Source organism: Mirounga angustirostris, unplaced genomic scaffold (genome assembly GCF_029215605.1).
Source record: "Mirounga angustirostris isolate CCGP_5_RB_7025 unplaced genomic scaffold, mMirAng1.0.hap1 SCAF_9, whole genome shotgun sequence".
Lineage (NCBI taxonomy): Eukaryota > Metazoa > Chordata > Mammalia > Carnivora > Phocidae > Mirounga > Mirounga angustirostris.
In genome coordinates, this window is record NW_026991717.1 from 96406389 (window position 1) to 96419321 (window position 12933).

At 41.4% G+C, this 12933-nt stretch overlaps 2 protein-coding genes across 8 annotated transcripts in view; both read right to left on the reverse strand.

Annotated features, from left to right (window-relative positions):
- The window catches only part of SOS2 (SOS Ras/Rho guanine nucleotide exchange factor 2), an 89039-nt gene extending 87077 nt beyond the window's left edge, over nt 1-1962 (reverse strand). For 4 of the 5 annotated variants that reach the window (XM_054513694.2, XM_064571009.1, XM_045900804.3 and 1 more), the window contains exon 1: nt 1732-1962. In XM_054513694.2, coding sequence (XP_054369669.1) covers nt 1732-1818 — 87 coding nt within the window. In that variant the 5' untranslated portion in view covers nt 1819-1962. The remainder of the gene's footprint in view (nt 1-1731) is intronic. The other variant, XM_045900803.3, reaches the window with a different exon arrangement.
- Nucleotides 1963-7332: 5370 nt separating this feature from the next.
- L2HGDH (L-2-hydroxyglutarate dehydrogenase) overlaps nt 7333-12933 on the reverse strand; it is a 44448-nt gene continuing 38847 nt past the window's right edge. For all 3 annotated transcript variants that reach the window (XM_045900811.3, XM_064571025.1, XM_064571024.1), the window contains one exon: nt 7333-9418. In XM_045900811.3, the coding sequence (XP_045756767.1) occupies nt 9223-9418 (196 nt within the window). In that variant the 3' untranslated portion in view covers nt 7333-9222. The remainder of the gene's footprint in view (nt 9419-12933) is intronic.

A 12933-nucleotide genomic window follows, 5' to 3' on the forward strand; every position in this document is an offset into this window, starting at 1 on the left:
AATAGAAATTGCTTTTTGAATTCAGTTCACCGCAAAAGACCAAATTTTCTTAGATGTATTTATTCCAGAAGCAAAGGATCTATGAGAACTGTGATACAAGACAATACAGATCTACAAGACACCTGAGCTCCAGGTAAACAAGCACAGCATATAAATGCAAAATAACAGTCTCAAAGCAATGGACTAGGATACTTGTTATGGCTTTGTTTCCACCCTAACCTGAAGAAGTAAATTTGTCTCTGTTCATGCAGGATTATTAGGGTCAAAGCTACCTACTGAATAAATTATGCAACACACATTCAAATACTATTTGCTACCAGAAAGTACCACTAGCTGAGCATATCATATCCCCCTTTACTTTTCAACTTGGGCCAGAGTTCATTATCACTACTTAGAGCACTTGCTTTTCTTTCCCTCTTCTTGTAGAATCAGGCTGCCCATGGAAGTCAAGTCAATTAACTTTAACACCTAGTAGGCCAGTGAAATGATAACTATCCCTAGTTACCTCCACCACCAAGTTCTCTAAAAAGACATGACTTGGTGTTTGGCCCAAGGGAGGCAATATCTCCTTGCTTGGAGGCAATATCTCCTTGTAAGAATTATGAAAACGATGGAAAATCTGAAACTCTGAATGCATGAGGAAAATGTTCTCACCTTTAAAATATGCTTCTTCCTTTCATTTACAGAAATTTGTTATATGAAGATTTATTTTCCAAATGCAGTCTTTTAAATTAATGTTTATTTTTTCTTTATTATTTTAAAAATTTATTCTTGGTTACTCTGCACAAAATGCAGACGGTACTAACCCCTTGCATCAATGTCAATGGAAGCCCATGTTCAGCAGGCATGATGTCTAACCTTGCAGTCTTTAAATGTCTTGACCTTACAAAAAGGTTTATTATAGAAATGATAGTATGATTATCTAAATTCACAAACGAAGACTCACATCATCTACAGGAGAGATGCATCCAGGATACAACCAAACTTGAAAGGTTGATTTTTATGAGCTGCACCTTTTTTGCCCCCTTAAAATGATTCCAAGTTCTACACTGCACCCAGTGAAAAAACACCAAATATGTTAGGGGAAATCTCTTGTAAATGGGTAGGACACCTTTTGCAGGAAGTGAGGAAGCACTTTAAATTTCCCTCAAGAATTGTTAAAAGGAGTATTAGGGCCCACTGACATTTCACACGTAAAACACATCCATGTTACAAAAAAGTACTGCCTCCTGAATGGACACCCCTGACAAGCAAACTGCCTAGGGGAACACCCCCAAAGAACCTGATTAAAAGTAATTACTGGGCCTGGAAATGAACTTTTGTTTTAGAAACTATGTAAACACCAGCGAGACTTTCTCTTGCCCTAATCCAGCCTGAGGACAACAAATTGGCCAACGGCGGAAGTTGCCTGACGAAATGACTGCAACACGAAATCCATTTTTATGATCATAACAAAACCTTCCTTCCGGGGCCAGGCAAAAACTTGAGAACACGTCCTTTGGGATGCAACAGGCAATCCCCTGTCCCCCCCAGCCAGCCACTGAGCAACAGCTCGGCCCGCGGGACCCGAGCATGGGAGGACGTGCAGCTCCCCGTTAGAGGCTCGCCGGGGCCCCGCGCTGGGCAACCCCCGCCCCGCCCGCCTGCCCGCCGCCGGGCTCAGCCGACGCAGCCCGCGGCCGCCCCGGCACCTCCCTCGGCCCCCGCGGCCGCCCGGGCACCAGCACTGACCTTCCGCAGGGCCGAGACCAGTAGTCCCCGCCATTTCGGACTGTTCTCTTCGCTGAAGAACTCGTACGGCTGCGGCGCCTGCTGCATGGCCCCGGCGGCAGCGCCTCCGCATCAGGGGCGGCCAGCGGACCGAGCCGGGCCGGGCGGGTGGCCTGACAGGCAGGGCGCGGGCCGCCTCGCCTCGCCGGCCGCCGCCGCCGCCGCCGCCGCCTCCCGCCCGGGCCGCAGCTAGGGCAGAGGCGGCTCGGGGGCGGCGCCGGCGGGTGGGCGGGGGCTCCGGGGGCGGTTTCCTCGGGCCAGGCGGCCTCGCCTCGCGCAGCGTCCGCAGAGGAAGCGCGGCGGCCGAGAGTCCGGGTGACCTCCAGCTGCGACCGAGACGGCGGCCTTCTTTCCCGGCGGCGCTGGCCCTCTTCTCGGGCGGCTCCTCCTCCTTTGTCTGGGTTCGCAACCTGGCGCGGGGTACGGCTGACCTCGCCCCCGCCCCAACTCCCGCTACGGCCGCGGCTGGCGGAGAGCAGCGGCGGCGGCAGCTTGTCTCCTCATTGCCTCATCCCCGCCCTCCCAACAGGCAACGCCGCCCGGCCCGCCCGAGTCACCTCTAGAGGGCTCTGGGGACCGAGCGGGCGTGCGCATCGGGCGAGCGAGCCACACTCTGGCGCGCACAGTGCTGGCCGCCGCCGCCCCTGTAGCAGCCGCGCACAGCGCCCCGGGGCCGCCGCCGAGGTCCCGGCTCTAGCAGTCGCCGCTCGGCCCGCCCCCTGGGCCCGGCGCTCATTACCCTGGGTCGCCGGAGAAGCCCCGCACGGAGCATGCGCGCCGCGGAGCTGGCAGAGGCGCCGGCCGGTCGCGGGGTTGCAGAGGCGCCGGGGCCGGCGGTGGAAGTCGGCCTGTGCTGGGGATTGGCAGGGGGCCTGTTCCAGACAGACCACCCAAATGACTGTGTTTTACACAAACGCTCCCTTCTCTCGACCTTCCCAAAACAACCCTGATTCGGTGTCACTCTGAGCCCCAGTATTGCAGTCATGGGGAGCAGTTCAGGATGGGGAGAGAAAGGGACATTGCGCAGGACACGATGTTTAACGTGTGCTCTACATGGCTATTCGGCATTTGGAGATAGTTAACTATTTCATCGAGTGATGTTTTCAGGACTGAAGGAGGTGAGACTTGGAAAGCCCTCAGCACACAGTGGGGTCAGCCACCAGCAGTGAGGAAGGGAAAGGAAGAGCAGGGTGAAAAAAAACTGCCACGCTTCAGTTCTGGGATTAGTAACCCAACAATTATCCTTCCCAAAACACACACCAATTTGTCATTTGGCAAAACCAAAATGACAGAGCTGGAAAACTCATTTTTCTAATCCAAATACCCACTGAAGCACGAATTTCTTCTAATAAAGACATATCCACATTCCCATGTACTTGGGATAAAAAGATAGTGAAATGCTTGTATTTCTCCAATTACTTTTTCAATCAGTGACGACAAAGACTGGGTTATATAGACTGTCTTTTCTCTCCTCTTCCAGAACTCCAGCTGTATACTACCAGGCTGTCAAACTACTAGACTGTGATTGTATTATAGGAGAGTAAAGTTGTTAGTGGGAAGTTTCATTCTTGGCCAAGGATATTGGAAGACTTCTCTGAGCCAAATCTGGCCTGAAGACACATTCTGTTTATCCAAATCTATATTTAAATTTTAAAATCGTTAACATTTTAAAAATCAAGAGATTTTATATAAAAATGGATTTCCCTTCTCTTGACAAAAATCTAGCAACATTGGGCCCTGCTGCATTCCTGCAAAAGAATAATCAACAGGCAGTGGGTAGTGGCTGCCCTCTTTAGAAAAGTATGCCATCCCATTTCCAGTTGGCTATGCTCCCTACCTGGCACTCTCCACCCTTTTATGTAACCTGCCTAGTCTCTACAGGCATCTGAGTTGTGATCTCTGAGCTAGGCAAACAGAAATGTGATCCACGTGCATGTGGGGGATAACCCAAGAAGGACACCCATAAAAATCCCAACCAGACAAATGGGCCACCCAAAATAAAATGTTGGATCCATACCCCACACTCTACACTAGGATAAATTGCAGAAGTATCAAAGACTTAAATGTAAAAAAATTAAAACCATAAAATAATTTGTTTACAACTTCAGAATACAAAAGATGTTTCTACTATGATACAAAATCTAGAAGATTGATAAACCTATTTTTAAAAATGAATGGAAAAAAAATCACAAGGTAAGCCAAAAGGCAGATGACAAACTGGAAAAAATATTTGCAGCTCATTTTCTAAATAGTTCATTTCCCTAATACCTAAAAGAGTTCCTACAGGGGCACCTGGGTCGCTCAGAAAGTTAAGCATCTGACTCTTGAAATCAGCTCAGGTCTCAATCTCAGGTCATGAGTTCAAGCCCCATGTGGGGCTCCACATAGGGCCTACTTCAAATAAATAAGTAAATAGTTCCTACAAATTAATAAGACCAAAACTCAAGGGGAAAAAGGATAAAGTATATGAAAAAAATGGTTCACAGAAAAGAAATACGTCTCTTAAGTATATTAAACATGGGGACACCTGGGTGGCTGTCAGTTAAGCATCTGCCTTTGGCTCAGGTCATGATCCTAAGGTCCTGGTATCATAGAGTCCTGCATTGGACTCCTTGCTCAGCCGGGAGCCTGCTTCTTCCTCTGCCTGCCACTCCCCCTGCTTGTGCTCGTGCTCTCTCTCTTTCTGACAAATAAATAAATAAAATCTTAAAAATATATATATATTAAGCATGTTCAACTTCACTCATATTACAAAAATTTAAATTATACCATTAATTTTTTACCTACTAGAATAGCCACCCACACAGATCAAAATGTCTGATTATATACTATGTTGGTGAGAATATGGGGAAATAAATACTCTAGTATAATTTTCATGAGAGCTTAAATTGCTTCAACCTCTACCAAGGGCAACTTGACACTATCTATCAAAGTTGCAAAGGCAAATACCCTTTGACCCAGCAAATTCTAAGAATATGGGTATACTTGCTTATATGTAAAATGATTTAACACAAAGTTATTCACTGCAGTACTGTTACAGCAAAAACAAAAGTACCCCAGAAATAAACAATTTAAATAATCATCAGTAGATATAAGGGCCTTGTTCAACAAATAACAGTAAATTCACAGAATGGAAGCTATAAAATCATTCGAAAAGAACCAGGCCACTGTGTTCAGGCTACTTGAACATTATCAAAGAGACAGTGCAAAGTGAAAAGAGCAGGGACTATAACATAGTATGCAGAGTGTGCTACCACTTGTGTAAAAGAAATGGAGGCGGGGGGCGCCTGGGTGGCTCAGTCGGTTAAGCATCTGCCTTCAGCTCAGGTCATGATCTCAGGGTTCTGGGATGGAGCCCCACATCAGGCTCCCTGCTCAGCGGGAAGCCTGCTTCTCCCTCTCCCTCTGCAGCTCCCCCTGCTTGTGCTCTCTCACACTCTTTGTCAAATAAATAAATAAAATCTTAAAAAAAAAAAAAAATAGAGGCGGGATTTTGTTACATATATCATCTCTGTTAGGCTGTACAAGAGATATTGATAATTTTTGTTGCGTCAGGATGAGAACTGGATGGCTTGGAGGAGAGGAGATTTTTTTTTTTTAAGATTTTATTTATTTGACAGAGAGAGACACAGCCAGAGAGGGAACACAAGCAGAGGGAGTGGGAGAGGGAGAAGCAGGCTTCCTGCTGAGCACGGAGCCCGATGCGGGGCTCGATCCCAGGACCCTGGGATCCTGACCTGAGCCAAAGGCAGACGCTTAACGACTGAGCCACCCTGGCGCCCCGAGGAGATTCTTTTATTGAGTACATTTTGGGGACTTTTGAATTTTCAACCATAACAATGTTGTACTTACTCAAAACATTAATTTAAAAATTTTGTAAATAAAAAATTTCCAACCCTGGGGAGCCTGGGTGGCTCAGTCGGTTAGGCGTCTGTCTTTAGCTCAGGTCATGATCCTAGGGGAGTCCTGCAGCAGGGAGCCCGCTTCTCCTTCTCCCTTTCCCTTTGCCTGCTGCTCCCTTTGCTTGTGCTCTCCCTCTCTCTGTCAAATAAATAAATAAAATCTTAAAAAAAAAATTTTCCAACCCCATTATAAACACTTGCTTCAAGTATTAAAAAATATAAGTATTAGGGGCGCACAGTGGGCTGTCAGTAGAGGCTGCAACTCTTGATCTCAGGGTTGTGAGTTTGAGCCCCACATTGGGTGTAAAGATTACTTAAAAATAAAATCCTTTTTAAAAAATGGAAGCATTGGGCGCCTGGGTGGCTCAGTTGTTAAGCATCTGCCTTCGGCTCGGGTCGTGATCCCAGGGTCCTGGGATAGAGCACCACACCGGGCTCCCTGCTTGGCGGGAGGCCTGCTTCTCCCTCTCCCACTCCCCCTGCTTGTGTTCCCTCTCTCACTGTCTCTCTCTGTGAAATAAATAAAATCTTTAAAAAAAAAAAAAAGGGAAGTATTGTGGGTGCCTGGGTGGCTCAGCGGGTTAAGCATCTGCCTCTGGCTCAGGTCATATTCCCAGGCTCCTGGAACAGAGCCCTGCATTGGGCTCTATGCTCAGCATGGAGCCTGTTTTTCCCTTTCCCTCTCCCTCCGCCCCACCCCCTGCTCTTTCTCTCTCTCTCAAATAAATAAATAAATAAATAAATAAATAAATAAATAAAATCTTTTAAATTAAAAAAATGGAGGTATTAAACACATACAATACTCGATCATAAATTTCAGCTAAAATTAATATGCTATATTTATTTGATAAATAGTAATTTTGTCTTTTTAGAATTTAGAATGGCTTTTGAAAGATAACTTGAATAATCTAAGCACATCTCAAATTTTAAAAGGCAGAGAAAATTGTACCACTAATATTCTCCCACTGAAAAGCATTTTCAAGAAGGACTTACTCAACATTTCTCCCATTTACTCTCTCCTACTTCCTCAATTTATTTAAAGCTACAAGTGCTGCCTGTCAGAAGCAAACCAAAGCAATGCCACAGGAAGCAATAAATGTCATTGTCACTCACTTTCATGGTTTGTTGCTGTAGCTAACTCTGGTCCTGTTACAGTCCACCTGCTGAAATGAAGTTGGAGCAGGCTCTAAGATCATTTGCCCTATAACCCTTATGGGAGGCTTATGCCCAGAAACCAAGCCCTCTAAGAGATAGCATACCAGAATGTCTTCCTAAGAGAAACTATAATTATTTATGAAACTCCAATTTGATTTATTGCCCCCCCACCTCACGCAAAGCATTGTGTGTTTATATGTTACATTATATATTCTGCTATGGAACAGAAACAATGTTCCCTGGTGCTCTGGGGTATGAAGATGACACTGAGGTCAGCCAGATATTGCCACCATTACCAAATTGAAAGCCATTTTTGTAAGTGGGAAAGTGCTCCACTTTTTACCTAAAATATAAACCTCATTTTTATATTATACACAAATATAGTTTTTTCATTTTTTTAAAGATTGGCTTCTATTTAAAGCTATGATAGTTCATGTTTCACATACAAAACATTTACTTGAATCAGAGTTTTTATGAAACTAAAAATTATATTCACAACACCAAGGCTCATTAAAATATTTTAATATTAATTTACATTTTTCTTCTCTCAGAAGTACACAAAACTTTTAAATATCATATCAGTATTACACAACAAAACCCAATTGATATAAAGTGTTTTACAAATAGAATAACCTCCACATTCAAAACACTTTCAATAATTTTTTTCACTTGTATTTTTTGGGGGCATAATATAGACCCAAATGGAATAAGGGTTGCTTTAATTAGAATAGTTATTTTTGTAATTTCAAACTTTCACAGCTTAGTATATATGCAATCTCGCTGTTCATGAAACAGAATTGTAAAATTTTCCATCTCTTAATAGTCTTGTAATAGAATAGAAAAATATCCTGTGTGTCACATTTCTTGGAGGAATCAGTTGTTACAAAGTACCATTAGGGCTGGTTTCTGAATGCTTTCAAAATGCTCATCCCAAGTGTCAAATAACTGCCTCGTCTATACCTGGGATGTGCTACTTCTTGAACACGAGCTGGTGATACAGCCTTTCAGATTAATGGTTGAGGTAGCTCAAACAATGTAATCACCGAGGCTTGAAGTGAAAAGGAAGAAAACAGAAGTTTTTCCTATCAGTCAAAATGCACATCCTTACTCATCTATCACACAGATTTGGAGAGATAAGAGGAAAGAATGAACAGTGGAAGATTAATCCTGAGAGAGCATATATATGAAGGAATGAATGAAAATGTCTCATCTAAATGATGGTTCTGTAATAAAAGTTTCTGCAATGAGTAGGCTGCCATAAATTCATTTATATTTCTATTTTCCAACTTTCTGAACTGCAAGAATCATTCCAACAGAGACCACACACGTATATACAGTATACAGTATTGGCACTGGGCCACAATTTAAAATACTCATGAAGTACACATGAATGTAAGGCACTTTTGCGGTTTACAAAAGTGAATGCCTCAAAGTTAGGTATTTCCCCCAAATGAAGAAATATCCTCATAAAAGTTCATAGGATCCCTGAAAACCAAGTAGGCATGAATAATTAGTGATCTTGGCCAACGTTTGAGAAACGTGGTGTGACTGAAAAACAGAGATATGGAGGTAAATAATTGTTAAAATTACAGAGTTCTGTATACCAGTGTCAGGATTCTAAAACTGCTCTCATAAAAAACCTATCAGTTCTAAGTTTTTTTAGTTTCTCAACAACAAAAGACTATAAAGAGTAGGCAAGAACCACTCATGGTGTACTGCTTTAGTGGTAACCCCACACTAAGTCAGTTATAAAAAGACTGGGAATAATAAAGGCTTTATGTTTCTTTTGCGAAGTTATTTCTTACAAATATTATAGCTAATATAGGCTCTTATTCAAACTACTTAAAAATGTGAAATTTCATATATTTTTTTTAAATCAAGAATTTTAAATTCCCAAATACAAATACCGTTGCTCCAAATAATGTGAGTTTTCCTATGACTAATTAAAATTAAAAGGAGGTTTACAACCTACAATATACTATATTTTCTTATTTGGGAGAGAAAAAAAAAGGTGAGATATCATAAAGCCAAAAGGTTAAGGGAATAATCAATTTTCTGTGCCATCAGTTAAGGGAATAGTCAATTTTTTGTGCATTCGTTCCCAGAAATTCTAGAAGAGCCAAATCTCTAGATCATGGTTGGTGAGGAGAGGTCAATAACAAAGTCAGGGATTCAGGACAGATATAACTGTACCTTGCTTCTTTATTCACAAGGTAAAAGAGCATGGACTTTAAAAAATTATTATTTCTATGTTACAGCATTCTAACAATTCAGTTGTTACCCAAACGAGATACCTAAAAATGAGATTTTCAAATCATTTTCCTTAAAGGATGCTATTAGTATATTCTTGTTGCTTAATGTGGAAATTAAAATGCATTCCAGCTCCTTACATTATTTACAATTTAAATCTTTGTTGTACTTCATCTGCAATCATTCCAGAAATCGCAAGAGAAGAAGTAGCAGCAGGGGAAGGTGCATTTCTCACATGAAGAATGCGATTTCCAATATCCCCAACTCCTCCATCAAATACAAAATCTTCTACCAGATTTCCATCCCTATCCAGGGCTTGGGCTCTTACTCCAGCTGGACCTCTGCAAAAGCAAGAGTGGAAGTCAACTGACTGGAAGAGGTAGGACACTTTACAAATCAGTGGTTTCAAAGTATTCTTAAATCAATAGTCTTTATTCTTCTAAATGCACAATTATGCAGAAACCCAATAGGTTTGTGTTTAGCCAAAGGCTATCAGTTTGTAGCCTGTCAAATATATCCTTAGCCTAGAGCATAATGCCTGCCACATAACAGTGTCAATAAATGCTACCAAAGAATACACAAATATTTACTTATAAATATTTGTTTTTTCCCAAAGTAGCAGATAAATCCACAATTAGAACAGATGACTTAATTGGGATTTATAAGATGAATTTATTATAAAATCAGTCAATGGGAATAAGTCTCTTCTAATACAAAGCAATAAAAATAGAAGTTATGTATGTCAGTTGCATTCCTAAATATCCACTACAGAATTCTACTTATTTTGCATTTTGTTTTGATTGTAAATTAAAATTGGAGAGCAATATCTGCAAATGGCAGCAAGTTATTTTTTGCAGTTTGTTTTTATTTTCAACAGTTTATCAGGATAACCTTCGATTAAACAGAGATGATAGGAAAAGCACAAAAATGAATTAACTTGGCAGCATGTTAATACGGTAAGAGCCTTTACGAATGAAAGTTCTGGCTTTTATAACACTTGAGTTCACAAATTATTTCTTTTTAAGATAATAGTTAAAATTCACAGATGAAATCTGAATAAAATATTTTTGAATCCAAAAGTACCTCCCTTATACAAGACCAAGCAAGGCTGTGTCATATATTGGATTTGTGTGCAATGCAGTGGCCGCAAACGCCCAGTTCCTAAGGGTGAGACATAGGGCAAGCCTGTCCACCATGGCGTTAACTGGCTGAAGTTTGCCCAAGGCCTTCCGTCTGTTGCAGAAGAGCGAGCTAGATGCCACTGTGCAGCTCTGAGAGTCCTGAATTCTTACTGGGTTGGCGAAGAGTCCATGTACAAATTCTTCGAGGTTATCCTCATCGATCCATTCCATAAAGCTATCAGAAGAAATCCTGACACCCAATGTATCACCAAACCACAAGCACAGGGAGACGTGAGGGCTGACACCTGCAGGCCTCAAGAGCCAAGAGCTGTGGCCTTAGAAAGGGTCCCAGGTTCCAGCACACTTCTGTGCGGCACAGAGAAGATGTGATACTCTCCAGCTCCACCATTACTGCTTATAATATTTGTAAAATTCTTACCTAATATACAGTTAGGACAGTCATGTCTGCTTAAACTGTTCTTTGTCTGTTAAAATTAGTTGTCTGCAGATTATTCCATGAATGCATTGTCAAAATTATGGAAGTTAAAGTGCAATAATGTTTGAAGACTATTAAGTGATAGTGTATTTTGTTTCTGATACACACTTTTCTCTTTGCTTTATCTTCTTAGGGAGTTTATATGCCAGTGTTTAAAATGCTGTTTGGTATAATAGGTGTAAAATAAATTCTGTTTAAGTGGAATGCAGAAGCTAGCCATGTCATTTGTTGGTGCATGTAATGATACCTACACTTCATTGGAATGATGTAATGCTCTGCTGGTTTACTCTCAAATGGCTGTTTTTAGAGGTTTGGTAAGAACAAGCTTTTTAAAACTTGGAAATGTGAAGAACATCCTAATCTTTTATCATGATCACATGCAGAATAATAAAGCTAACTAGGGCCCACATTTTGAGGTTGAATCCAATATTCTATTTATATAACTGCTGCTTTTAAAAGAATAGTTTAAAAGAATGCCACCATTTTTAGGAGAATTGAATAAAGCTGTTGTAACAGGGCTCTCTTACAAATGAAAATAAATCCTGCTTAACCTTAAAAAAAAAAAAAAAAAATTACCTCCCTTGGAACTGTTCAGAAAACCGAGTTTGAAAACAGCTGCCTTACGGGTGCCTGGCTGGCTCAGCTGGTAAAGCAGGCAACTCTTGATCTGGAGGTTGTGAGTCCAAGCCCCACGTTGGGCACAGAGCTTACTTAAAATAATAATTAAAAAAAAAAAAGAAAACAGCTGCCTCCAAACACACCATGAAGACTCAAGAAATCAGGCAACAATATTAAACATTTTTAGTGATTCTGGGCCAATGAAGATAAGTACTTGAGGAAGACAGAACACTGTAAGAGCAATGCCCCCTAATGATATTAAGATAATGATAACTAATAACTATTATTTACTAAGTGCTTTCTCTGTACTAGGAATTCTCTCTAATTCTCACAGCAACTATAAGAGGCTGATACCATTTATATTTAACAGCAAAGAAACAGAGATTAAATAACTTGCCTGAAGTTACACAGCTCTAACTGTTCCTTTGTATAGAGGTAAATAAGAATTACAACAATAAAGGTAAGTAATCTGCCCTAGAGAAGCCTGCAGGGAATCTGGGCAGGAGATTTTTGAGGTGTAATGATTTCCAAGGAAGAATCAGATACAACACTTAGAACACGAAAAGAACCAGACTGAAGCTGAAATTTCTTCGGGTGAGAATACAGATCAGCTGGTACACTATGTTATCAGCTGGCATGGGCTCCATTTCATACATTCTCACGAGATGAGCTTATCTCAGCTCATCAAAGAAGCATTTCTCCCTTCTTCCTGAACAAAGCTGCTGTTGCTCTTAAGAGCATCTCTAGGAGTTTGCTTGTCTGGCACATTTTATCTGGCAGAAGGCCAGCATGTAGGGGACACACAGTGGCATGAGCAGCCATTGATGTTGAGTGATCAAAATAAAACTTTCCTCTCTTACAGAGGCTTAGTTAGTACATTCCCCTTCTTAGCAAATGTAAGTTAATACTGATTAACAGCAATTACAAATACGTCTATACTTAATTTATTTCTTACAAACACCAATTATCTTCCCAGTGTCCCCTCCCGCCCAAGTGTTCAAAGTGTAATCCAAAGTGTAAAAAACAATATACAATATTGTTTTTCTAAGGACCTCACTTTAGCTCAAAGTAAAGCTAACTACTTAACATGAAATGTTTAAACTACAAAATTCTTCGTGTTCCCTCTTTAGCACTTAATGCAACTTCAGGGTTTTTCTTTGCATGATTATATATATAGGCATTCCCCCACAGAATACCTCATCTTGACATGAGCATTATAACTTGAAATTTCAGGTAAGATGAACCATAACTTTCTTAAGGGCCAACATCTTTTTTTTTTTTTTTAAGATTTTATTTATTTACTTGGCAAAGAGAGAGAACACAAGTAGGCAGAGCAGTAGGCAGAGGGAGAGGGAGAAGCAGGCTCCCCGCCAAGCAGGGAGCCCGACGTGGGGCTCGATCCCAGGACCTTGGGATCATGACCTGAGCCAAAGGCAGATAGATGCTTAACCAACTGAGCCACCCAGGTGCCCCAAGGGCCAACATCTTATACAACACCCCCACTTCACCCTCATGTCTAGATTTGTGCCTTAATCATAGTAAGTACTCAATAAGTCTAGAAACTTAATTTTTTGACTTCTAATTCTTTTTTTTTTTTTTTTTTAAGTAGGCACTATAACCA